Here is a 27,983-nt window from a genome sequence, read left to right on the forward strand (position 1 = left end):
CCCATATGAAAGGCTGTGCCAAGTCATGCCTGTCATCTCTTCCAAAATCCATATTGAGACTTCCTTCTTTCCTGCTCTCCTTTCCCTAATTAGCCTCATCACACTCTGACAGCTTATCTCTGCACTTTCCTAAGTCATTGATAGGATGTGACCTGACATCTGTTGGTTCATTGTTTTTTTTAATCCTTCTTATTATTTTTTTAATCTATTTTCATTAGTTATTTCCTTTGTAACCTTCCCTTCCCTCACCAATTCATTAGCCAGGTGGCCCAACAAAGGAGATTAGTAAAGTTTCAATTCATGCTCATTTTTCTGCCTTGGAGTAGAAAGAAAGTTTTTTTAAAGAGATAGATTACTTTAAAACTTAGGCAGAGGCAGTCTGGGGTACTGAAAGGATCTGGGACCGCAACGTGAAACAAAGTTAGGTACAAATCCTAGTTTTGCCTTTGGCAAATTTCTAAACCTCAGCCTCCTTATCGTGAAATGAGTAAGATAACGACTATCTCCTGGCGTTCTTGGGGAAATTAATGAAATAACCCGGAAAGCACCCTGCTAGATGCTGCCACTTGGAAGGTGTTAAAGGAAAGAAACTAGAATTACGGGTGAAAGAATTCTCAGCTTTTCAATGCTCCACTGCACGCAGAGTAAACACTCCTAATAGGCTGGCCTAATGTCTCCTTGAGTCTCCAGTTTGGGGTGTAGGGGGATGGGTGTGAACAGGCTTCCTGGAGGGGAGCACACCTAAATTCCAAGAGTGGTAAGGGAATGGATCAAGAAGTCACCCATCATTCACTTAACTTTGAACCTCTCTTCCAGCAAGCCCTGAGTTTAGGTTTAGCGACAGGAACCTGATTCAAGCCTACTTTCTGGTTTATCTGGAAGCCGTTTGGATAAGAAATAAATAAAAAATAAATTGGAGGACACTATAAAAGGAGCCCTGCAGAGGACACCAGCGTTTGTGGTTCTCATTGAATCTCAGAATTAAAGGATGCCTTAGTGATTTCAACCTCCTCGTCTGACGGACAAGGAAAGGTTTTTAAACCTGCCCTGCAGCCTTGAATAATAGCCTAGGGGTAGTTGGTCCTCGAAATGATGAAGGAATAAACGAACGGAGGGATGGAGAAATGAACGCTGAAGAATGGATGAATGACACTGAGCCAGGACTAGAACTCAGACAGGGGTCCTTGTTTGCTGCTATTTCCTTCACAATTGCTTTTGACATTCTTGGCCCATCTCTTCCTTTACAATCGCTCTTCCTCTCTGCCTCTTCTGTTTTCACGTCCCACCTCGACCCCTTCTAGAAGCGCGCCGCCCTTCCCGCTTTCCTGCCCTCCCCCCTCCCCCCTCCCCCCTCCCCCCTCCCCCCTTCCTCCTCCCCCCTCCCCTCTGCTGCGAGGCCCCGCCCCCGGACCGGGCCCCCGGGACTGAAAGGCTGCGCTGCTGCCGCGCCGCTCGGGCTGCTGATTGGCTGCCGGGTGCGGTGACGCGCGGGCAGGCGGGAGCACGCAGCCGGGCCGACCGGGAGGGGGTGGAGCCGGCTCCGGGGCGGGGCGCGGGCGCCCGGGGGCGGAGGAGCCGGAGGCGGGAGGCGGGAGGCGCCGGGGCCGTTTAAGCGGCCTCCCTCCCGCCCCCAGCCGCCGGGTCTGGCCCCGGCCCTGTCCCGACCCCCGGCCTGGCCCACTCCGGCCCTGCCCCGCCGAGCGGAGCGCCGGGCACGCGGGCGGCCTCCGGAGCAGCCCAAGCCCATGAGGGCCGCGCGCCCGGCCGCCGGCGCTGACGAGACGGAGCTCCGGGCCCCCGAGGAGGAGCGGAGGATCAATGCGGTTCAGGAATCGATTCCAGCGGTGAGAGGGATGGCGCCCCCGCCCCGCCGCCGCCGCCGCCGGTGCCGGGAGCGAGTCCCGGCTCCCGCCTCCGCCCGCATGGGTCCCGACTCCTCACCTGGGTCCACCCCCGTGGATCCGGCACCTTGGCTGGGGACCAGTTCCCGGGGGATTCCCCGCCCTGCGGTCCCTGGGCAATCCCCTTCCTCCGAGGACCGGGACCGGGACCTCATGCCTAACCCGGGTCCCCCCTCGCGATCTGCACACCTCCGTTTCCCAGACCCCGGACCTGGAGCCTGCCCTCCTCCCAGGAGATCCCATTGCTCACCCGGCTTCACCCTCCCGACCTCCATCCAGGCAGGGCTCTTGCTTGCTCTGAGGACCCGAACCCCAGCTACAGGCGTCGCCGCCGGGTCCTCCGACCCTGGCTTTGGCCTCCACCTCTTACCCGCAGCGTGGTGGCTCCCCGAGCGCGCGGAGTCGGGGCCGGGTAGCTGTTGCGCCCTGCAGCGAGATTGTCGTAAAGAAGGGGTGCGGGGCATTTTGGGTGCTTTGTGAACCGCCCTAGCAACAGGGAAACTGAGGCACGCTCCACCGGTTTAGCCTTGCCTGGCCATATCTGGGCCTTGCTGGTTCTCAGGCCTCGGGTCCCAGGGCGGTGCTCTTTGGGGCCCCACGGAGGGGCGAGTTAGCTTTCGGATGGTGCGACCTGCTGTCGAGGTGTCTGGGTTAGGAACCGGGGAATGGAACCGAGGAGGCGCCACCGGAAGGCTGGTCGGCTGCTCTTTCACTGGAGAGCTGGTGGAAACCAGCCTGGAGAGTCACCATGGCCTTAATCCCTACTCCGGGTCTCTGCCATCGAGCAATGGATGGAGTCTGGCCCATGGTTCAGAGAGGAAGCTCTGGGCTTTTTTTTTTTTTTTTCCTCATTCTTCGTTTAAGTGGGTGAAAGTTCACCTCTCCTGTGTTTGTAATAACTTGCCATCCCTTTGTCTGAATCAGGCAGCTGTCCCCCCTCCCAGACCTTCACCAGCAGGCTTACTTAGTGTGCAGTGATCGGGAATTTGAAAGAAGCAAAGGAATGCATGAAACCATCTAAAGAGATGATGGTTGAGTCTTTAGGCACTGCCTTTTATTTCGAAAATTTAATGTGCACTTGTTTTCCTATGTGACTCCCTAATCCCTCGTGGACCATTCACCCATTATGCTGGTCTCCTTCCTCTCCCAGTCCCAAAGGGTAAAGGAGTCAAAAATGCATAGGAAGAGTTGTGGTGGACTGTGCCATCAGAAGGGTGACTCTTTGGAAGACTTGGCTTAACTTCTGACTGTTGCTGGTCCCTCAGGGTGTTGAATGCCTGGCTCTGTTCCCCCAGTGGCAACATCTTATCTGTGCTTCTATAGGCAAAAAGGAACCATGATTTGTGGCTTTAGAAAATGAAGTCAGGCATGAAGACTGGAGGAGCTTTTAAGGGAGAAGGTAACATGTGCTGGGGCATGATTGGCAAAGCCCTGCCCTGTGTGGTTTGTTTGATTTGGTTTTGCTTCTCTGCACATGTGTGCGCTTCCTGTTTTCAGAGAACAGTGGCAGTCTTCTGTGAAATTACCTTTCTTATTTCGTTGAGTTAGTATTTCTTTCATATCCTTTGAAATCTTCTCTAGAAAGGAAAAAAGAGCTTGTTTTATTACATGTTGCACAAACATTAAAACAGTGTTAAAAGGAATAAAGAAAAAAAAAAAGACGACTTAGAATCCTACCATCTCAGCCAATTGAACTATCTTCTTTTTGCTGGACACTAATCTATCCGGTCCTTATTAACACAGTTCTAGTGTGATTTTGCGCTCTACTTCATTCATTTAAAAAAGAAAAATACAGGCATTGTCTTTTGGTGCAGCATAGACTTTGTAATTTTCTCAGTGGCTGCACGATAACAATGGATATTTAACAGTTATTTTCTTAATGACATCTAGATCTACCCTGATTTTCTTTGAAGATTGAATGATCCCATAACTTCTTGTTTTTCTATTGTAGGCTGGATTGGAAAGATATTTCTAAGGGTCAATTTGAACTTGGACATAACACCTGTAAATAAAAAGTCCTTACAACTTGAAGGACCTACAACTAGAATGTAATACTGGGGGGCTTTGAGGAGAAGAAGAAGAAACAAAGATTGGTAACAGATGCTAGCTCAGGTGCCAATCTTTGAAAAAAGAAAACAAAAGAAATCCTGTCTTTAAAATAAGCCAAAGGAGAAATTTAAAAAAAAAAAACAAAAAAACAGTCCTGGTTTTCTGTGGTCCACCCATTAAAATGTTGAGAGTGCTATTCTGTGCCTCTTAAAGCCGTGTTCATTATACAGTATTTGAGCATTCAGGATAGTTACAGGTAGGTAAATGACAGAGGAACTGGAGGAAGGGACACACTGTCCTTGAAAACGTGCTCCTTCTCTGATTTATCGGGACTTAATTGAAGAGCGTTTGATTGCAATAAAAACAATTCATTAGGCCATAGTTTGCGGTTATGCGTAAATTACAAGAAAACCTGAACACCTTGATGGTTTGTTCATAATGGAAACTTGGTGGTCATTGTGGCTTTGAATCAACTTCCAGAGTTCTGCGCTTTCTGTGGAGGACGGCTATAAGGAAACTTAGCCCACTGTCCTAAGTGGAGAGCTTTATGCAGGCATGGCTTCTCAAAAAACTTAGGCTGTGAAAAATCCCACTGAGACACAGAACATATTTTATCTTCCTGTTTTATTCCTTCCATGCTTGAGTTTCCCCCCCCACACACAGTCATTCTCTCCTTTTCACATCATCTCTGACTTATTTGAATAACTGCTAACATTTACTGAGTGCCTACCTGGGCCAGGCAGGGTCCGGGTATTTGTCTATTTCTCATCTCATCCTCAACTGTAACCCTGGAAGATGAATTTTATACCCATTTAATAGAAGCAAATCGAGTTAGAGAATTGAAGGGAACTTGCCATAATCACGCACCTAAGAAGGGGCAGGCCTGAGGGTTCAATTTCATGTCCCTCTCCACCACCCATGCTGCCAGTTCACCTCTGTCTCCCTACCCACACCACATCTGTGTGTTCCACCACCCATGCTGCCAGTTCACCTCTGTCTCCCTGCCCATACCACATCTGTGTGTTCCACCACCCATGCTGCCAGTTCACCTCTGTCTCCCTGCCCACACCACACCTGTGTGTTCAGTGTAGAGGCCTAGGACCCACCAAGCTACCGTATCTTGTTGGTGCATACTCATTTCTCCAGCCTGGCAACCAAAAATCCAAGGAAAAGGATGCTCCTTCCCTCAGCCCCAGCCTCATGACCACTGGTTAGCTTCAAATTGAATATGTGGTAGAGCATCTTATTCTAGAACATCAGGAAGTCTTCCAGGACTGCCTGTTGTCTCGTTTTGCGTGTTCTGAGAGCATTGAATCATAGGCATGGAGTAGTCTCCCTATATATGCCTTCTCCCTTATTTCATAATGAAGCTAAATGTCCCCCACCGCCATTACCACCTCTGGCAATGGACACTCTTCCTGAACATCATGCTCCTTTGTAAAGGAGAGTTAGTTGTAAGGTACTGTGCACAGCTCAGCTTACATTGCCCCAATCAAGTGATGCCAAAGGAGGCCTTTGAATGTTCATGGTCTTGGCCTTTAAGAATTTTCTTTTCATGAGATTCAGGGTTCTTTTGGCTCTAAGACTTCCTTTTTCTCTTTGCTACATGAAGAACCTGCTGAATCCGCAGTGAAACTAATTGATGATGGGATATCAGTTAAGATAAAATAGTGCAGCAGCAGCTGGAATGTCTCTTTCTGTTCATTCCACACTTCTTTATTAAGCTCCAGCAATAGCTGGACATTGTTCTTGGGGTTGGAAATGAAATGGTGGACAAGAGGCCTTCCTGGAATTTACATTACAGTGGGGAAACAAGAAATAAAAAGTAAACAAGTTTAAAAAGTTAGATTACTAATTGTGATAACTCTGGTGGGGTGGGGAGGGCTGAAGTGATACTTTGGGTGGGACAGTCAGGAAACCCTCTGAGGCGGTGACATTTGAACTGAGCTTGATGGGTGAGAAGAGAGCTGAGCGTCCTGGAGAAGAATGTTCTAAGCAGAAATAAACAGCAAATGCAATCGCCGTGGGGCAGACAAGACCTTGGTAGTTTGAGCAGCAGAGAAGAGGTAGTGTGGCTAGAGAAAAAGGCTTGTGGGCCCCGGAGCAGCTGCAGTGTTATCCTAAGAACTTGGGAAGCCAAAGACAAGTTCGAAGCTGGGTTTGGGGTGTGTGATGGGATCTCGTTTTAAGAGACTGTTGGCGGCTGCTCTATAAAGGAGAGTCCGTGTGTGGAGATGTCGATGTCTTGATGTAAGGTAGCGTCTGTGTAACTCTAGAGAGGTGGGCTGATTTGGAATATATTTTGAAGGAAGTGTTGACAATGTTGCATTTGGAGAATGAGGAACACGTAGGAATAAGGACAACTTGCCGGGTTTGAGCTTGGGCCTCTGAGATGTGCTGGTGGGTTGTAGATTTACTTTCTGAAGGCACAGTGCTTTGGGCTAAATTTAAAGTGTGCAGAGGAGTGTCCCCTGTGAGTCCCTATCTCTCCATAGTTTTGGAATTCTGTCATGGCGGGTAGGGCGTAAGGCAGGAAGGGCGTAAGGGCACTGGGCAAGAGAGTGTTGAAAGAGAAAGTGATGAATGAACAAATCCTCCCTAACTAATAGCTTTATGAAGTGTGGTTCCCATACTCAAGACTAAGTCACTTTCTCTCAGCTCTCTAAAGCATGCTGGATACTCTGTTCTAGCACTGGGGGGCAGTTTGGGTTACTCGCCTTAGGGGTGTCTTCCATAAATGGGCGATGTTTGCCATAACACTTGAGAACCGTCCTCATTCTTCTTGGAGGAAAGAGAACAGCCTCAGCGTGTGGGAGATAATTTGCATATTACATCTGCTTTTCCATTTAGGTCTTAGGTGATGTGATTTCTTCAGGAGGCTAAATGGAGGCTTGATTGTATGCCGGCAGATCAGAGAGAAATGGAAAAATCGCACTGTAAATTTCCCAGCAGAACAGAGTGCTGTCAGTCCCCTGAGCCCCAGACAGTGATCTGCTTCTAGCATAGATGCTCTTCCTTTTCCTTACTGCCCGAGTCTGGCTCCGTCCATAACGAGAGAGCACCTTAAGTCACCAGGGGTGGGATTTTTTCTCTACAGCTTCTGAGTTTATTTTTAACCTGAGTGATTCCAGGTGGGCAGGGACTAAGCAGTCACAAACATGGCCACCCAGCTGCTTTGCTTTTGGGAGAAAATGTGAAAGTCTATCTCTGTTGCTCTGTAATGGCCTGACTATTTTTAGATTGGGCTGCCAGAGATATAAATTGCTATTTTAGTCTGCAGCCTGGTGGTGGGTAGGCAAACCTCACTTACTGTTCCCTACACAGAGCACTCTCAATTTAATCCACCCGCAACCATCTTGGAGCCTGCCCTTTATCCTTTAAAGTTCCTAATAGGGTATGCTACTTATAGCTCTGTTGTTATGTCTCAGGGTAATGACATGGTAGATCCTTGAATGCTTGGGACGCTTTTAAAGCATCCTTCCCAAGAATATAATTATTTTCTTTTTTACTAATAAGAGCTGTATAGCAACACTCTTGTCCCTTGGGAAATTAGTAAAATTATTTAAAGAATTATCAAGGGAGAAAAGATTTATTTATCTGTGTGTGAGAATAGCTTAGATAAATTCTGAAGCTGTTGACTGCACGTTTCTCTTAAACAGTTTCCCAGCCATCTGTTGAATTCCATTCAATATATGTCTTGCACACTAGTTAGATAGCTAACCTATTGGCAGTTCACGTGGAACATATTCATTGTCCCAAATTCATTGCCCAGTGGAATTTCCACCTGAACTCTCTATATTGGGTTAGTAGAGACTGTCATTTTATTTATTTTTTATTTGCTCTAAGGATAACAGTCTCTTCTTAATTCAGGAAGAAAGTGCTAGTCCTTTGTTAATAAACTGGACACTGTTTAGAACAACTTGACCATGTGTTCTGGCCAATGTTTGACAACCTGGCTCTGCCATTTGGTTCAGCCTGGTACCATTTTTCATCATCTTAATTAATTAGATGTGATGACTCAGAACTCCTTAGTGGCAAATAAGAAAATCCCCCTCTCCCAGTTTAAACTAGCTCAAGCAGAAGGATGATTTACCGGACAAAGCCTGTTGACATCTCCCAGGCTCCAAGCACAGGAGCGCAGCTTGAGTGCTGAGCTCTGAATGCTGTCAGGGCTCTTTGACCTCCGTTTGTTTCTCTGTGTCTGCTGCTTTCAGGCAGCTGCTTTTTTATCTTCCCGAGTTTACATCTCCCTTTTTCCCAAGAACAGAGAGGCTAAACCAGAATCCTTCATGAAACATGGCTGGGGTATGGGTTGGGTTTTGGGGGATCCTCACCCACACACTGAAATGGAAGAATGCCATTTGTCTCTTCAGGTCTGATGGTATTGTGCTTTTCACTCTAGGATTGCTGATTGCCGCAAAGTTAGCCCAAAAGGAAGTATGGAATATGGCCATGTGTCTGTATGTGTAACAGGTTTTGGTATTTGGATGCATGCACACATTTGTTTGTATATGTGAATTTTATAGCTGAAGTATCAGGTACTAGTCATATATTTGGATTTTGAATCAAACTCTTAATTCAGGAAGAATGCAGGTGAAAATACACCTCTTGTGTAGGTGGCCCAGGGGCAGCCAGGTATCATTTGTTTGAGCTGTCTGGAACAGGTAATGCAGTATAGGGAGACTAGTTGGACAGGCCTGCTAATCATGGGATGTAGGGTTTAAAAATCTACATGTATAAAGCCTTATAAACTTTGAGAGAGAAAATAGAAACCTTTCAAATGCATTGTATCCCTTTTCATTTAATGGCAGTTACCAGCATTTGTAAAATTTTGAAAAATTCCCATGATTTTTTTCCTAAGATTTCAGGTTTGGTCGTGCCCTTTTTTTATCTTTAATTTTTTTTAGTGTTGGGGAGTACCAGTTGAAGGGAGTGGTTTCTGTTTGCTTTTGGTTGGTAGAAGGTTTTTCTTTGGAATAAGCTGAAAGAATATTTCACCCGATAAACTGGGACATTTGCTTTAGGATCATTGCTGCTGACTCAGTTTACACCTGTTTAGTGGCTTTGGTTTTATTCCCATGACTAGGTATTTCCAGCATCGCTTCTTCATTTAGAATAGACAAGACAACCATTGGCAGGCTTCCCCATTGTTCTTCACAGGCTTCCAACTTTTCTCACATGATGTCCTTTTGTTTCCAAAGGTTCATGAACCACCGGGCCCCAGCCAATGGCCGCTACAAACCAACTTGTTACGAACATGCTGCTAACTGTTACACACATGCAGTGAGTGTATTTTTCTGCCTTTTTCTTCTTTCCCAAAGGGCTTTGGTGGGAGGAAGGGGCAATTATCTCTAGTGACCTCAGCCCGAGCAGTTGGATTTACCCATCTCTGTGACCTTACCTACCAGGGTATCACTGCTGGGTCACATCACCAGAAACTCTGTGAGCGTGTCTGACACTCGGTGCTCTGACCCACAGTCAGCTCTGTCCATCCTGGACTTGCTTTCTCTGACAAGATCTTCTTTAAAAAGATAATATCAGTAAGTACCCTAGGTATAGGAAAACCAAAGAAAACTATTTATGATGACTGTCAGCCCTGGAATGAAATGAATCGTCTTTTCAAGACAGTCAGCTGTGCTCATTAGCCAAGGAGAATTCACAGTTTTTTCAAAAGGTGCTGGTTTTACTAGGTGATCCTCTGAAACAGGTAGCCATATCCTCCCCACCCCTCCAGTGGCCAGTGCTTCTCAGAGGAGATACTACTCCATATTGTTGAAGAAAAAATGGATTTAATCCCTAAATTCAGAGTGAATTTTTTCTTTCTTGTAAAAGCAAAACATGCTCGTTATAAGAAACTTAGAAAATATTGGAGAATATATAAGAAAAATAAAACTACTCAGAAATAACTTGTTAACACTTTGGTGCATTTCTTCTTTTTATGTGTGGTATTTGTGAATATGTATGTATTTTCATAGTTTTGCTATTAATGTCATATTATTGGCATTTTCTTGTGTCATTTTAAATTTCCCTTTATCTGTGATTTTGTATTCCCTTTGAAAATTGCATTTAGTCAGACTTTTGAGGGAAAAATGGTAGCTAGTGATATAGTCGGAAGACAAGAAATAGAAGAGACCAATTTACTCCTTTAGTGGAGAGTGTTTAGAACAGGCTGCTTTAATTATTTTAGACAGTGTTAGTACAATATGTAGGTTATATACATATGTCATTAAAATAAAATTTGCTTGAAGTAAGTTGTGCCTTTTCATTTCTTTAACCCCTTCCCCAAAGCATAGTCACGGTGTTTTCTGTAAAGGAACTATGATGCTGAGTAAACCCAGAATAAACTAGTTTTTGGTGAATTTCTTTATAATCTAATAGAGCAATGCCATTTGGTCATTACTTAGCACAAATCAAACTTTATAAAGCCCCTGTTTTATGTATTATAATAGTGGAATTCAGATATTACTTGGTACTACTGAAACATCACCCTAATTTATCACTGACTTCCTTTTTTACTTAGGTGCTAAGCAGATTTTTACTTAAATAATTCATATGCTGGAATCTTGTTAAAATTTTTTTCTTTAGAAAAAAATTAGTACCTGACTTGCCTGCCCTGGATTCCATGAAGGGGCTTCAGCAGTGAAATTTGGAGTAACCGCTCCATTGGACAGTCTCCCTAGACCCATGGTAGAGATTCTGGGCACAGGAAGGATTTAGTGGAATTCTCTAGACTTGAGCTGACCCCTGTCTTTGCCTTAATGACATGCTCATGGGAAGCGAGCTTGACAGCACCAGAGGGTCAAAATGTTTAGAGTCCAAACTTGGTTTTAAGACGGCACAGCCTAATTTTTGTCACCTTTACCAGCCTGGGTATCCATCTTTTATTCTTGACTAAATGTTCGACGAATTTAACAGAACTAAAAGTAAAATTACTTCTGAAGATAATTGTCCACAGGCCCCTAAGAAAATAAGTGTGTGTGTGCACGCATGTATATTTAAGTCTAGGTCAGGGTTAGGATATAAGGAATATAAAAGTTTGAGAAGCAGTTGGTTTATTTGTCCTGTTCCTTCACTCATGGCTCCAATATACACCCATTATTTTCCCTGTTTACCAACTGCAAAACACTGATAAAAGTTATGAAAATATGCCTTGATAGTTTCCATACTAGGGACCAATAAGAGCAATCAATGAAGTGCTTGTTACTTAGCACAATGTTGAGCATTTAAGTATGATAGTTTGGCTATTGAGATGCACAGCTCACCTTTAGGAATAATATTTGCTTGAGATGGACCTGAAATATCCCTCAACTTATCTCTTCTGGATCTGTCACAAGTTAAGGAACACTTGTATAAAACAAAGTTAAGGAAAAACTGACAAAACCTCCATGTTAATTTTTTAGAACATAAATCGTCATCTTATTAAACTGTATGCCTGATTTTTGAATTTCAGAGAGCAGTAAAATTTCTAAAACAGACAAAACAAAAAACTTTCATCATCCTCATTTTGTTAAAGAGAGGATGGTTTAACAAGAAAAAAAGTAGGAAGGGCATAATCTCAAAATAATTAAATTCTGTTTTATGAGAAACTTTATTGTTTGTTGTTCTTAATTTTCTCATTTTGTCTGGACCAATGAAAACTTCGGCATTTGAAAATTCAGTGCTGATTAATATTCTGTTGCAAGAGGGCAAAAATAGATGTTGGTGTAAAAAAAGGTAAGATTGCTAAAGTTTGCATTCTATGCCAGGTATACTTACTCTAACATCTGATGAAGTAGCTTATTTCTCCTGAGGGTGTCTGTTATTATAAAATGTTTACTAGTCATACTGATATGACTAGTTATTGAAATTTGTGTCCATATGAAGTATAAAATATGGTTCAAAAGGCAAAATTCTAAGATTCTAGTCTCTTAAAATTATTTGAATAGGTGAGAATGGATTACCCTTGCTTACTTGAAAGGTGCAATTAAAAATGAAATAATCCAAAAACCCTTTCACTCTGCAGTAGCCCCCAGTTGTTGTAATGTACAGATCCAAACTAAAAATCAGGACATATGACTTGAAGAATTGATTTTTTTGTGTGTGGCGTGTACATTACAATACTTATTGACTAGATTCATTCACTTACCCTTTGCTGAAATATTGGGACTTTAGGAGTACCTGAGGGAGACAGAAAAGAATATTGAAAACTTAGGACCTCTCTAGGAAATCTGGGTATGTTCTTGGCATTTGAGTATTTTAAGTACCTACTCTAAATCATGTTAGAGAATAGCATGAAATGTGTTCTTAATTAATGAAATTAGGATAAAAATCATTTGTTTTGCAACAGTTGAGTCATCTTGCATCCTTTACTGCTTATTTGTTTGTACATTGATGGGTATAATTCCTGGGCTCTTAGCAGTACCGGTTCCGGTGCAGCAACTGACAACGTTATCTGGCTCTTGTTATGATTATCCAGGAGAGGCAAACATTTGTTTTAAAATAGTCTTTCTAAAATTTTCCCTGATAAACTTATGTATTTTTAACAAAGGTCTCAATTCAGTAAAACTTAGGAGATTGACTTTTCTTTGCCGTTCTCTCAGTTCCTCATTGTTCCGGCCATCGTGGGCAGTGCCCTCCTCCATCGGCTGTCTGATGACTGCTGGGAAAAGATAACAGCATGGATTTATGGAATGGGCCTCTGTGCCCTCTTCATCGTTTCCACAGTATTTCACATTGTATCATGGAAAAAGAGCCACTTAAGGTACAGTGAACGGCATGCCATTTCAACAGAATAGTTCACTCAGGTTAGCCTCCCCTACTGGCATGTGTTGGTGAGGTGAGGCAAAGAATGACATTTTCCTGCCTTTTAGACTATAATGCTGTCCCATTATTCAGGAAATTTTCTATGCGTTGGACAGAGTTTGAGGACCTCCCAATGTATCTAGGAAAAGTAGGCCTTTGCTCAGATACCACAAACAAAATTGCCCTGCTTTCCAAGGACATACAACTTAAAATCCCGAGACCTATTTTCCAATGATATCAAGCACACCAAAGATGCTCTAAGTGTGTGGCAGCTGTGGGCTGGTGACAAAGTACACCAAACTTGGAGTCAGCAATGGGGCTTAGAGTCCCAGCCCTGCCACTTAGTGTTGTGTTGTCACTTGACCTCATGAAGCCTCAGTTTCCTCATCACTAAAATGAGAACAATAATACCTGACTCAGGATTATTGTGATAAGTGAATGAGATGAACTATGTGAAAATGATTTGAAAATTACAAAAGACTCTAGGACAAAGTGATGTAAGGAGGTATACTAGAGCTTGGGTTCACTGTTTTGGAACTTTAGCTTTCAGAATTAGGTCCTATGTATCTATTCAAACAAGATTCTAGTATTTTGCTACTATTAGCTTTCAGGTACTTTCCGGAGAATACCATGGTCCCTAACCTCCCAATAAGAAGGACGTAAAAGCATTCCTCTTCTTAGTGAAGGGTTAATTTGGGGGAATCCAAATGGAGCAACATGCTACGTGGGTGGGAATGGGTTCCTTATGAAATAGATTCTGTACAACCCAGAAGGGCAAAATTTCTTCTCAGCAAAACAGGATTCAGAGCAGACTTAGAGTGATTTTAAATAATATTAGAATATACTTTTTGATTTTATGGAATGTCCCCAAAAGTCTCCACCTATTTAAACAATCTAGTATTAAGAAGACATGCTTCATTTCCCAAAAGAATTTGGGACTTACAAGATGATTACTGGTTTCTTTACATGTAGAATCAGAGTTTTAGTGCTGGAAGGATTCTTAAGGGTCGTCTAATCCCATCCCCTTAATTTTCACCTGGAGAAACTGAGGCTCAGAGAAGTGGTCTGACTCACCCAAGCCGGTGATTCCAGCAGAATCTGATCATCCCAGGACCTGTGACTCCAAGTCCTGTGGTTTTTTCACCGCGTCCTTCACTTATGGCTTATAGTTTGCAGTCTGCTACCTTTCCCTGTAAGGTGACAGTTCCCTGGGCTTAAAATAAAAGGACATTGAATCACAAGGGCGCTCCGGGACACTCAGAAGAGAGCCTCAAAAGTACCTGTCTTGCCTCTTCAGGACACACTGTCGCAGAGGCCAGAGCACTTCATTATCTTCTTGGCACAATCCAACACTTGTGGTTGCCTCGGCTGACTCAGCTCTGATGTCTAGGTTTCTGAATCAATAAAGAGTTGTAGATGCTTACTCCAGTATTCAGAGCCTCCCTGCCAGGGACTGGACAAGAAGGTGTAATAGAAACCAGACTCTCTTGAACCTTGAAATACCACTGCTAGAATCATAAGCCACGGATGGATTTTTACTCTGCATTAATTTTTTTAAGTATCCAAGTATAGCCTTAATTTAAATAAAAGAGAGGGAGGAATTAGCATTTATTGAGTACCTACTATGTGCTAGGTGCTGTGCTAAATACATTTAACGCTCACACATACTCTATGATAGAGAAGTAATATTACTTCTGTTTCACCTGTCAGGAAAGTGAGGGTCAGAGAAGTGGATGGCCAATCATGAATAAAAGTGCAAGTCTGATTTTACCGGCTGTAATAGTGCATAACAATGTAGAAAGAAGGGTTAGGAAGGCCCCAAACCTGGCTAAGAATCATAATCATCCAAGGAGTTTAAAAAAAATATTCTCCTCTTCCCTCCATCTTCTACCTCATCTTCTAACACTTTTAAATTAGAATCTTCTGGACTAGAGTTCCTGACTATATTTTGTGAGCTCCCCAGGTGATTCTGATATGCGGTCAAGTTTGTGTTAATCTAGTTAGTGTTCACTTTTTTAGACCTGTGACCTAAATTATTTTCACTTCTTCACTAACACTAACCATGCCTGAAACACCCTCAGCCTGCTTTGCTGACATATGTGTGTTGAGGCGAAAATCTAGTACTAGTGCTCCACCAAATCATAGTTACTACCCCTTGAACACTGAAAATGGATTCAAGACAATGCAATGCATTCATACTTTTAAATGACCTCCTAAAGGGCAGATTGTCTCATCCTTTCTGTGACTAGACCTCAGTGAGCCCGATCTTGGTACACTTCCCAACTTTTCAGTTTTGGAAGGAGGAACTTGCTTAGAAATCCAGGTGGCTACACTCTTGCAGAAAATTCGCCTTTTGTTGTTGTTGTTGTTGTTGTTAATGCTGTTCCTAGTATATTACAAGTTCTTACAACTTTATTACAACTTATTATCTACACTAAGATGTTTGACGTAAAGTTTTCTTTAAAGATATTCTAAAAAGTCATGAAAAATGTGACTTCGGGGAATGTTTACTGAGCACCACGACTTTGTGCCCTGCCTGTGATAGGGGTTGAGGAGTGGTCTACCCTCAAGGAATTTCATTTTCCTGTTAGATAGGATCTAAAAGAAATGGGAAACATCAGAAAAGACAGATTTTGTTTATTGGTTTATTTTAACCACCTCAGAGTTCCTGTGAGATTCTGTCCCTGTATCTCATGCCTGGTGAATATCTATTGTATGTGCAATCTTAAAAATATTATAAACTTTTACTTCTGGCTTCATATTATTAAAAATAGCAGTGTGACTTTGAAGGCCAAATTATAAATGCCATGAGAAACCAGAACAAGAATGGAAATCACAACATAGTGGAGTGATAGCCCATACTTCCAGTCTGAAATTTTTCTGAAAACTTTATCTAACTTTTTCCCCCCACTAGGACAGTGGAGCATTGTTTTCACATGTGTGATAGAATGGTCATCTATTTCTTCATTGCTGCTTCTTACGCTCCATGGTAAGATACGGTCTTTCTATTTTTAAAGGTAGTGTTTTTCTGATAGAATTCCTCAGTCCTCTTTTCCTCCCTTCTTCCTCTCCCTGCTCAGCCCCCCACGCATATACCCCACCCGTCTCCTCTCAACACACAAACATACATGCATTTTTTTTTTCCATTTTAATTTACTTGGGTCAGATTGCATATTTTAAGGGGAGAATGTTGCTGCTATTTAGAATACATATCTGGCATTGGATTGTTCAAGAGAAGTGCTATGAACTTGTGTGTAGGTGGCTTGTTCACTTTTGAAATACGTTACCTTTGCCTTCCGTATTCTTTCTATATACTTCTGCTGCTGTTCAGAATGCTTGGACATCTAATTGTTTAAGTGGAAATGCTATAAATATGTAGGAGGAAAAGAAGCTCACTTTTGAAATTTAGAGTTTTTGTCTTCGATTCACTTCACAGCACAGTAGCTACTATATATATGGAATACATTTCTCACTTTTGCTGTATAAGAGAACTAGCCAAATTAGTTAGCTACTTAAAATACCTAATAGTCTGTTCAGTTTCCTTGATCTTCCTGCCCTTTTGGTATAGATCAGATAGAATATTTTGTTGCTGTGAAACTAGTAATTAAAGAAACATTAGTTTTCCTCTGTCAAGTCATTGTCCAGTTTTAAACACTCAAATTCATAATATGTCATCAACTACTACAGTCATTAGAAACAGCAGGCCTCTGGATTCTGACTAATGCAGCATCCATCATTCAAAAGAAACCTAATTATCTGTTGGAGTAAAGAGTAAGTGCTTCCTCTCCCCAACACCTGTTAGTAAATTATAGGTCTGCGTCATATTGGAACGAGAACACTTAAAGGCTTTTGTGTAGTATACCTCAATTTGGAATAAGTAAATAAAAATTTTAAATGTAGGCTGAGGAATCAAATATTACAGTAGGCAATTTGTTCATATGTAGTCTTTGATATGCAGGTGTACCTTTGCCATTTGGAAATATTAATTTTGTAGCAGTAGTCAATCAGAACAACATTTGTTTTTTTCTCATATCTATTCTTAGTATGAACTTAGTACAAATGAATCTGCAGCATTTTAAAATGCAGCCTTCGCAAGAGTCCATGGTTAAATTCTAACAAAATGTCTTCCATAACAGATGTTGGGCTGATTCTTCTCATGTTCTCTCTTGGCAGAGATTGATAATGGAGACGCTTGGTCTGTGTATTAGGTATCCACTGTGGGTATGCGATCCCAGGTCAGGATTTTGTTCAGGGTTCTCGTCAAGCTTTGTAAGCAATCTGCTCCCAAATATGTTATCAGAAATAAGAAGGCAAGCAGCCTCTACAGCAGTCTGCCTAATAAGGAACCACAGATGTGATGGGACTCACTTCTACATATCTCCTTTTAGCTGGTTCTATTTTTAAACCACGTTGGGTCTAATTCTGAGTCTTAAAGGTCGACTGACAATTTGATCTTTGAGTTACTAATTTTACCAAAATTGCCCAAATACCTCCATGGCATGTTGTGTGCGTTTTCTTCCTAGTCTTATCCTAGTACTCACTCTGCCAATTTTCAAGACTAGGGGAAAACGCAGGTTCTAAGAATTCCCCTCATTTATCACTTCTGTTCTTTGTTGTCATGTTTACATTTTTAGGTTAAATCTCCGTGAACTTGGACCCCTGGCATCTCATATGCGTTGGTTTATCTGGCTCATGGCAGCTGGAGGAACCATTTATGTATTTCTCTACCATGAAAAGTAAGAGAAAATAATTTACATTTGATAGTTTTAAAATTAACTGTCTAAATTTTATCTACATTACAACGCAATTTACTCATATTTGCCCTTCAAAATAGTAGAAATACATAAATAGAATAAATATTGTTTATAGCAAATCTTCAAGACCATTTGGTCTTCATTATCAGTGGGCAGGTTGCTGCAGAAAGAAATGAATGGCACTTGTGTGGTGTGAGGTAGTTGAGGGACAAGGCGGACTGTCATTTTAGAGTCAGTTGGACCTCATTTCACATCCTCAGGTAGCTCGGCCTTATCAGCAGACTGGCCTTATCCTCTGTGATACACAGTTACCACGTGAGAAAAGCAACTGCTTTTCAAAGTTTTCTAGGGAATTGAAGATAACAGACATGAAGTGCCCAGTACAACATTTAACCTAGATAGGAACCTAGAGGATGTCCCAAACTAGGATTCCTGAGAAAGGAGATGTTTGGAAGGACATCTAAACTCTTAATATCCTAACCACAGGGCACAATTTTTTAAACCTATTATTTGTGGGTCTTAGAAGTGTGAAACGATATAAATAGGAAAGCTGATTGAAATTTAGCATCTTAGCTCGAGAGGGGACCTTCAAAGCCATCTATTCCAGCTTCATGCTTAAAACTGAGAACATTTAGGACATGCATTAATTAGTACTCATCTGGAATTAGGACCCAAGGGTCCTAGCTCCTATGCCATGGCTCTTTTCATTATTTCACATGTCTGAGTTTGAGAAACTCACAACCATGAAATCATTGTCATTGAATGCAGTTTATTGAATTCTTTATCTATGGTGGTTGGCAGAATGGCTCTCAGAATTGAAGATAATTTGTGTTTATCACAGAGTATTCAATTGTGTTCTCTTTTCAGAAGAAAATGGTAGTTTTCAATAACTTCTCTTTGACTTTGAAATTCACTAAAATGCATTTTTTACCATAATTAGCAATTCTTAATGGTGTTGGGCAGTATATATAAGTCCAAGGGAACGTTTTGCTTCTTGGGCTCAAACTCCTAATTTATATTCTTGGGTAAAATAGAAAGTAAAGTGGGCTAGCCCTAGTGGCCTAATGGTTAAGTTCAGTGTGCTCTGCTTCAGCAGCCCAGATTTGGTTCCCAGGCACAGACCTACACCACTTGTCTATGAGTGGCCATGCTGTGACAGTGGCTCACATACAGAATAGAGGAAGGTTGGCAATAGATGTTAGCTCAGGGTGAGTCTTCCTTAGCAAAAAAAAAGAAAGAAAGAAAGTAAGACAACTATCCTTCCTCCTCTTCGAGACCTGCTAATGTAAACCACAGCTGCACACCCCTTCCTCCCCAGCTTCCTGATATGTTCCTTCATGGTGGATTTGGAGTATAAAATACTGAGAATGAGATATGAGTCACCCTGGGCCATTTGGTGCAGCAGATATTAGGGATATTACCTAAACTGTGCCAGGTGATGTTCTAGGCCCTGCAGATCCAAATGTAAATAAAACTCGGCCCCTGCCTTTGAGGAACGTAGAGTCTAGTTTGATGCAGCAGAAATGTATGTTGAATTTCAATACACTGTGTTTCTTAGCATTTTCAGACATTCTACAGCCTAATGTGAGGAGCCTTACAAATTGGAGTTTGTGCCGATGCAAAATAAAGAGACAAACAAAAATACATGCCCTTTGCTCCTTAGGGCTCTGTCTGTTTGCCACTGAGAAACTAGGCCCCAAGCGGCATCCACTTGTCTTCATAATTTCAGTTTCTTATGGCTGTGGGTTGAATGGTAAGGAGGGCAGACACTCTGGGATTAGAAGGGGGGACGCACGGTGGATTGGACTCCATGATAACTACTTTTGACAGAAAACATTTTCCAGATAGCCTGTGGACTCTGATGCTTTTCAGTCCTGAAAGGACTGCTAGTCCATTGTTATTCAACCACAGTATTTTGGTTAGAGGCCTACTGATCTCCTGCTGGGAAAATACATTTCATTTGAATAGTTAAGCGTTTACATTTCTTTTTCAAAAGGAAAAACTGGTATGGAAATTGTCTGAGTGTTGTGGGAATAGATAAATTAAGTTAACTGCATTTTTATCCTGCAGGTATAAGGTGGTTGAACTCTTTTTCTATCTTACCATGGGGTTTTCTCCAGCCTTGGTGGTGACATCAATGGTAAGAAGTGGCTTCGTAATTTTCCTTACTTCACCTTATTTTCTTTGCAATTGCTGGGACTCTTAATATGTCCATAGATACAACATGTAGCCTTTCTTTCAAAGTGAGGATGGTTGTCCAGTAACTTGAGACTCAAAAGAAAAAAACATAAGTAACGAAGTGCCAGCAACTTGTACTAGCTACTGTCCAGAGTTTGTAGAAGTTAATACATTTAGGCATGTTTCTTTCCTTATGCTAATCTTCCGTATTAGTTTCTTTTGGATAACCTTTTGGTCCACCCCACCCTTCTCTCAAAGAACTGTGAGAGTATGTGAAGGTGCGTATTCCTGTGTGAATTACTTGGTGTCTTAACCCTAAATCGACTGAAAAGGGTAAATTTTGAGGTTTCTTGCAGTGAAGAAAATGTACATTACTGACCTTTTTTTTTTTGGTGAGGAAGATTGGCTCTGAGCTAACGTTTGTTGCCAGTCTTCCTCTGTTTACTTAAGGAAGATAGTCCCTGAGGTAACATCTCTGACAATCTTCCTTTATTTTCTATGTGGGATGCTGCCACAGCATGGCTTGATGAGCAGTGTATGGGTCTGCACCCAGGATCCAAACCCATGAACCCCGCGCCCCCAAAGTGGAGCACGCAAACTTAACCACTACGCTACCAGGCCAGCCCCTGACTTTTTAAATCTTAAGAATTGCAAGGACCTTAAAAGTTCATTTGGCTCAACATTTTACTAAGTCATATTATTTCTTTTTCTCAATAAAGTGCCTTTTTTTTTTTTTAGCTTTGCTTGAAAATTTCTTTTGGGGACTTTCCTGGATGAGAGTGTAACATTACCTGTAGTAGGCAGTCACATGTGTATATATTTGAACTCTCTTTCACATTGAATTACTGTTGAGAAATCTATGTATATCTGTCAATTTGAAACAAAAATATATCATTACAACCTCACCATCCCATCCAACTGGTTACTTGTGCCTGTTGCTAGGTACTCCAGTGTCGTCTATACTGTGGTTTTTGGCACTAGCCACTATATTAATTAAGAAACTCAGGTGCCAGCTCTGTGGCTGAGTGGTTAAGTTTGTGCGCTATGCTTCAGCGGCCCGGGGTTTTGCCAGTTCATATGCTGGGCGTGGACCTAGCAGCGCTGATCAAGCCATGCTGAGGCCGTGTCCCACGTAGAAGAACTAGAAGAACCTACAACTAGGATGTACAACTATGTACTGGGGGTCTTTGGGGAGGGGAAAAAAAAAAGAGGAAGATTGGCAACAGATGTTAGATTCAGGGCCAAACTTCCTCACCAAAAAAAAGGAAAGTCACAAGATGTTTACTTTGAACTCTCTTCTCAGCCTGCAATGGTCAGAAGAATTATACCAGTGATTTCACTCCTGAGCTCATAGGCACATTGTAAGAATGTAATTTTACTGTACATTGTTCTTGCCCTGGTCATAAAAACACCTGTAAAAGGTTTAAGAGTTACAAGTTTGCTTGTGTTTTTTCACAGGATATGTCTTAATGAGAATGCAACAAAATATGTTCTTTGAGATATGAGGTTTGTGATGGCTTTAATAATTACCAAGCACCAAAAATACATAGAATGTAGTTGGTAAAGGCAACAGGGAATGGTGAGGAGTAAATGAATGACTGAAATGAGAAAATCTGCCTTGAAGGCGATATAGTCACAGGGCGATTCAGGACACCCAAAGCAATGTAAGCAGGGTCTATGTGAATAGGTTGCTGCTCATTAGAGTAGAACTTGAGGTAAATTCCTTTGCGGTGTCATAAGAGCAGGTTTATCCAGCATTTTTACTAGCCTAAATCTCTAATTGGCATTTTCACAAGTGGTACAATAGTGGGTGACTAGTGATTATGATAATCAAACAGGATAATCCCCACACTAACTTGAAGAACTTAGAATCAAACAGAAAAAGAAAATTCGTATTAAATAAGACACTATAATAAAGTTTTGAAATGTCTTTGACTGGAGAAAGTATAGGTTGCTATGGGAGCACATGACGGAAGTACCAGAGGAAATGATACTTAAACTGTTTTAGAAAGACTAGTAGGAGCCGAGAGATGGTACAGGTGATACAAGTGGTGTAGGTAAAGATACAGCATGAAGGGAGCCCTGAAGAGGAGGAAAGCACTAGTATCTTTGAAGAACTGAAAATAGTTCATTGTTTGGATCGTGAGTGTGTGTACCTGTTTGAGTATACGTATATGCATGAGGTGGGTAATGATGCAGATAACACAAGTCTTGTGATAAAGCTGGAGAGCTGGACAGAGACCAGATCCAAAAGACCCTTGTAATCCATCTGAACTAATAAAGAAACAGACAGTATGGATGAAGACTCAGAGCTCTGGTTCTGGTCAAAATAATGGGTATCAGACTTACCCTGCTGCCATAAAGAACTATAAAACTGGAAAAAGTATATGAAACAACTATTTTTTGGCCTTGGACACACACAGTGTAGGTCCTTGATCCTTGAGGCAAGAGAAACCAAAAGATAAGCTTCAAATTCACCCCAGTTGTCTCCCAGGGGACACTTTCCAAACTGCAGTGAAAGAAACTGATCCAGAGAGCTGCAGTCTGGGTGGAGGAAATGGAAATCAGCATTTCAGCTACTGAGCCAGCTGCAGTTTGGGGGGCAGCATGCTGGAGAGTAGGGAGCTTTACAAAGAGAAGTCGCCATAAATCTACAGAGTGGTTTCCTTGAGCCTTTGCCCAGATACTAAGCTGGATTTGCACAGGGCAAGACTCTGCATGCCCTGGCTGAGAATAGCCATGGGAAGGCTGTGAGATCAATGGAGATTCCACAAGGTGCCCAGTGCTGAGAGATATCAGAATTCCAACCAGCCAGGGTGAAGAGACCGTGCTGAACAACTCAGGTATTCAGTTGACCCTAGCAATTTCACACATTAGGAGAAGAGCTACTGTAGCCTGCCATAGCAAAACCCCAAAACAAACCTTGAAAGGATAAAGTTGATTTTCCAGTAAATAAACTGCCTACCAGAACAAACCCAACATTGTTTGAAGGATGACAACAGAATCTATGCTCCTTAACAACTTGGCATCCACCATCCAAACAAACATTACTAGATAAGCAAGCAGAAAAATGTGACACACACATACACACAAACACACACAGGTAAGGAAAAACAGGTCAATAGAAACAGATCCAAAGATGACAGTTGTTGAAATTAGCATACAAGGACTTTAGAACAATGAGTAAACAGATGAGGAATCTCAGAAAAGAAATGGAACTATAAAAAAGGAACCAAATGGAAATTCTAGATCTGGAAACTATGCTATATTAAGAAAAAAGTTTATTGGAGAGGTTTAACACTAGATTGGATACTGCAGAAGAAAAGATTAATGAACTTGAAAAAGAATAGACAAGCCACAGACTGGGAGAAAATATTTGCCTTCTCTATATGTATCTAGCAAGGGATATGTATCCCAAATATATAAAACACTCCAAATCAGTAGTAAAAAGCCAGTCCTTTAAAAATGGGTAAAACACTTGAACAGACACTTCACAAAGAAAGATATACAAGTGCCCAATAAACCCTTGAAAAAGTGCTCGGCATCACTAGTCATCAGGGAAATGAAAATTAAAACCTCCATCTGCTTCACTACACACCCTGTAGAACGGTTAAAATGAAAAAGACTGGCAACACCAAATACTGGCAAAGATGTAAAATAACTGGAACCCTCCTTCCTTTTGGGGGAGAGTATAAAATGGTATAACTGCTTCATAAATTATTTTGCAGTTTATTATAAAATTAAATGTACATTTATGACTCAACAAGTATTACCCAACAGAAATGAAAACATATGTCTACAAAAAGACTCATAAAATACTGTAGATATTAATTTTATTCATAATAGCCCCGAAATGGAAAGAATTGGTAAATTACATTCAATAAATCAAGGGAATGCTAAGTAAAAGGAATGAATGATTGATATACACGAAGCATGTGTATGAATGTCAAAAACATTATATTGAGCAAAAAGAACCCAGATACAAACATGTACATACAGTGTAATTCCATTTATGTGAAGTTCTAGAACATTTAGACTTAGTCTGTGGTAATAGTAATAGGAACAGTTATTGCCTTGGTGGAAGGGATCGTCCAGGATTGGGAAGAGGTACCACAGAACTTTCTGGGCTGATGGGATAGTTGTGTATCTGGGTAGGCAGATGGGTTACATAGGTGTGTGCATTTATCAAAATCCATACTGGTCACTTAAGGTCTGTGTGTTACACTCTCAATCAATCATCAATTTTTTAAATCATCGTCCCCCCCACCCAAAAAATGAATGTACGTTCAGGAACCAGACTACCTTGGTTCAAATCTGATTGTGACACCTAAAGGCCATGTGGCCTTGGGCAACTACTTAACCTCTCTGTGTTTTAGTTTTCTTATCTATAAATTGGGATAATAATAGTAGCTAATTTAGAGTTGTGAAGATTAAATGTGTAAATATGTGGAAGAGCTTCAGTGTCTGCTACATAGTAACACAATAAAGACATTGATAATGAAGAAAACATTGTTGTTTTGTTTGTTTTAGCATTAACTATGTTCTGGTTCTTTGAAAGTTGATAAGGTAAATGTGATGTCATGAGGAACTATCTATTAACAGAATGTTTGTCAAAACCAGCCTGTGTACTTGGTTTGGTCTCTCATTTATTGTTTTAGCAGAAAGAAAAAAGAGTGGGTATCTTTTGGGGCAGTGACCAGCTGTATGACTTTGTTCAGGTTACTTCATTTCTCTGGCCTTACTCTCTTCATCTCTAAAGTAAGGAGGTTGTGTTAGATGAGCAACTCTTACCGTTTGGGGGTCACGTGCCCCTTTGAGAATCTGATGAAAATCTTAACCTCTCATAGAAAAATGCCCCTAATGTATGTACATGGAGAATTTTGTATAATTAGTAGATATTAATTGCTTTATAACCTTTAGGAAATAATGTGTTGTATTTTGGTTTTGGCCTTTTTTCACTTTTTAAATAAAGATAAATCTGGCTGAGTTCCATCTTACTAGATTAGTGGTAGTCAGTTAGGGTTGGCTCTTTCCCTATCTTTTGATCCTACAAAAACCGTGGGGTTATGTGAACTTTGAAAACAGGACTGATCCTCACCTCTGGCCCTAGATCCTCGCTCCTGGTCTTCTGCTGCTGCCATTGCTGTAGCCTGGGCCTGTGCGCCCATTCCATTAGGCGGCTGCATGAGAGCTTCCCCATGCTGCCTGCTGGACTTGGCGGCAGCAGCCTGCTCCAAGGCTCACAACATCGCAGCCATCAGTGCCCAGGCCTCTGGGACACCCACACACCAGTCCCCTTGCAAGGCCTTGCCACCGTCTGGCTTATATTACCACCTACCCTGCAGAACCCAAGACCTTTCTATTCCTTGTCTCCAGGAATGCAGGGGCCTGACTAGTTTCCTTAGCTCTGCCTCTAGTCTCTTCCCCTCTCAATCGCACAACCCGATTTAATCTAGGTAGGCCTAGGTCTTTGAAAACCAAAAGCAGCCTAAACATTCTCCTTAGTGTGCTAAAGCACACACAACTGTTAACTTCTCGTTAAGCTAAGAACCTCTGAGGTTCAAGGACAAAAAGGCCTGGCAACATCTAGAAGGTACCCTATGATCTCTGATCTCGGAGGCCACTTCTAGCTGTGATTTTCCTGTGTCAGCCAAAAGGAACCAAGAGAAGCCTTTTGGTTTAGCTTATATAATATACTGTAGGACTGAGGTTATAGGCCTTTATATTACCAACCAGACGTACATCATATTGCAAACCTAAGTAAGTTCACACAAGCAGGGAAAGTCGCAGGAAAGCAGTCAGTGCAGAACAGGGTTTAGGAGGACAAAGGGACTTGAAAACTCTGGCTGGGATGTAAATTATAAATGGAGTGGCGTGGGCGTGCCTTGTAGAGAAGAAAGCTTTTAAAGAGGAAGATGACAGCCAGGGATTGTACTTTATTAAAATGAAGTGCTGTATCTGGATGCAATTGCAGTCTGCTTAACCATGCTATAGATGGGCAGAGTGTGCTGCTTTTCCCTGTGGGACCTGTTACCGTACTGCTTGGTCAAATCAAGACGGCCAACTCAAACAGTAATCCAGGTGGATGTCGAGGAGACTTTTCAGTTTAGTTCATGCTTACAGATCAGGATTCTGTCCATGCAGAGCTACTTCATCGTCTAAAAAATCAGGAGGCTTAAGGGGACTTGCAGTTATCTCTTGAGCTTGTCACATCAGCGTAACATCAAAACCTTTTTATTTTTTTCCTCTGTTGACAGAATAACACCGATGGACTTCACGAACTTGCCTGTGGGGGCTTAATCTATTGCCTGGGAGTTGTGTTCTTCAAGAGTGATGGCATCATTCCATTTGCGCATGCTATCTGGCACCTGTTTGTGGCCACGGCAGCTGCAGTGCATTACTATGCCATTTGGAAATACCTTTACCGAAGTCCTACAGACTTTATGCGACATTTATGACCAATCTTTACTAGGTCTTCAAACCAGTATTATTTCGATTATGGCACTTGGGAGTGGGGTAAGAGCTGAAAATTGCACAGAGAAAAAGAAAAAAAAAGAAGACAACTGCACTGACTTTCTTTATATCTTTTGAATATAATTACTGTGAAAGTATAAAGGCTGTGTTCTGGAATTTTCCCCCTCACAGCAAATAAGGTAGTGAATTAATTATTCATTCCATTCCACTATCATGAAGGACTCTGGATAGACTTGGCCAACTGATGTTTACAGACCAGAATTTTGTATTTTAATTTTACAGATTTTACTACATGATTTTTCTAAATTACTAGGTCAGGTTCTAAAAGTCAGTGCAATAACAAATCTTCCTTTTTAAGAGAAAATTGTTTCTATCTCTTTCCCATTAGCTGTGTAAAGAATCATGGACAGAACTTACACTACTTTTACCATGTTTCATCTTGGCATAACATGGTTATTTTTTAAATAGAAACCTTAGTTTTTTGTAAATTTTTAAAAAATTTTTCATTGAAGCGCATCCCTGCAGTTCCTCATTCATGTGAATTTTTGCAGCAAGCTGTCAACATTCCACAAGCGAACAAACATTATACCTCTTCTGATAGTTTTATTAAGCATGGAGAAATTGCCAATTTTTAAAAACTGCAGTTTTCCAAACTTTTCTGCAAACCTCTGACTCTGAATTCCATGCTGCTTTGGGCCATCTGCGTGACCTATTTGGTTTACCAGTGATGGAAAAGTATTTTGATATCATCAACTTTTTCAAAAGACTCGACTTTTTCTCTTTGCCTTTGCCATGTTTTCTTCAGGATCTCTTTCAACAGTAGATGAGTATTCCGTCTGTATGATGAGAGTATTATTGGGTTAGCCATCTGCTGAAAACTCCTGAAGAGAGTTACGAATTACAGTGAATAGTGGTATTGTCTGTTCAGTGCCCGACAGTTGAGTCATTGTCACTTAGCTCTATATTATCAGTTTGATATTGATTTTAAATTGTGGAAGTAGATGCATGAATTCACATTTCTACCTTTCCTCTGCATCTCCTGATAGACTTTTTTCTTTTTCATAGAAAAATATTTAAAGCATTGTTTGACAGATAGAAACTCATGCATCTGTGGTCCATGGGTTATATCCTGGCTCAGTGGAGTGATATTTAATATATTATTTTTGGTTTCCCCTCAGTGTCTTATATTAAGATTAACATATTAGTTATTTTGTTGATTAATCTCCTGTTGGTGTTTTGATAAATGAGCAGACCCTGCCTTTGGATTGGGTGCTGATAACGACTATTTTCTAGTAATGGGTTTGATCAGTGAAATTGTTGGTTTGATGATACATTTAGGCTTATTCATTGAAATTTTGTACTGATACTGCTTTAAAAGAGGGTTTATTTTGTGTGTGTGTGTGTGTGTTTAGAATGCTCTGATTTTGGTGAATTATATGGGAATGAGAAACAGAAGAACTGGTATTTACTGGTGAATTCTTAAATAGGTGAAGTACCCAGTGATAACACCAACCAGACCACCGCTATCTGCATGATTCTGAACATCTAGATGCCTGTTGTTTTATTGTGTATATTTTATTTTTAATATATTAACTTTTGTAGATTCATTTGAAGTCTGCTCAAAAGTAACACTGTCAAAACCACTAAAATATATGTAAAAAATTGTGCTGTAGACTAGAATAAAATTGTTACTTGGATTTGTTCCACTGTCTCTAAATTAGATGACTGTGAAAATGATAATGCATTTTTGAGAGCTTGAGCTCATCCAGCATTTGTAATTTGTATACTAGCCTTTTTTTTGAAAAGTAAGGACAGGAAGAAAAATAAATGTGCCCTGTCATCTAGA

General features: G+C 41.3%; 1 protein-coding gene and 1 long non-coding RNA gene across 10 annotated transcripts in view; one reads left to right on the plus strand and one right to left on the minus strand.

Moving 5' to 3' along the window:
* Positions 1 to 15,638, minus strand: part of LOC123276051 (uncharacterized) — a 199,574-nt gene extending 183,936 nt beyond the window's left edge. For 6 of the 8 annotated variants that reach the window (XR_011493776.1, XR_011493779.1, XR_011493778.1 and 3 more), the window contains exon 1: positions 2,152 to 9,145. This is a non-coding gene — a long non-coding RNA (uncharacterized lncRNA). Of the gene's footprint in view, positions 1 to 1,941; positions 9,146 to 9,355; positions 12,108 to 13,805 lie in introns of those variants that run through there. The other 2 variants (XR_011493780.1, XR_011493781.1) reach the window with 2 other exon arrangements.
* On the plus strand, positions 1,521 to 27,983 carry MMD (monocyte to macrophage differentiation associated). 2 transcript variants are annotated; one of them, XM_014861077.3, is made up of 7 exons: positions 1,524 to 1,844; positions 9,152 to 9,233; positions 12,530 to 12,690; positions 15,646 to 15,720; positions 17,366 to 17,467; positions 19,556 to 19,625; positions 25,921 to 27,983. In XM_014861077.3, exons 1-7 carry the CDS (start codon positions 1,819 to 1,821, stop codon positions 26,119 to 26,121), a joined length of 717 nt encoding a protein of 238 aa, XP_014716563.1. In that variant the 5' UTR covers positions 1,524 to 1,818; the 3' UTR covers positions 26,122 to 27,983. The 2 variants fall into 2 exon arrangements, with proteins under 2 accessions (XP_014716564.1, XP_014716563.1); XM_014861078.3 differs by lacking the exon at positions 17,366 to 17,467 and having other exon boundaries at positions 1,521 to 1,844.

The sequence above is a fragment of the Equus asinus genome, chromosome 13, assembly GCF_041296235.1.
Source record: "Equus asinus isolate D_3611 breed Donkey chromosome 13, EquAss-T2T_v2, whole genome shotgun sequence".
In the NCBI taxonomy this organism is placed as follows: Eukaryota; Metazoa; Chordata; class Mammalia; order Perissodactyla; family Equidae; genus Equus; species Equus asinus.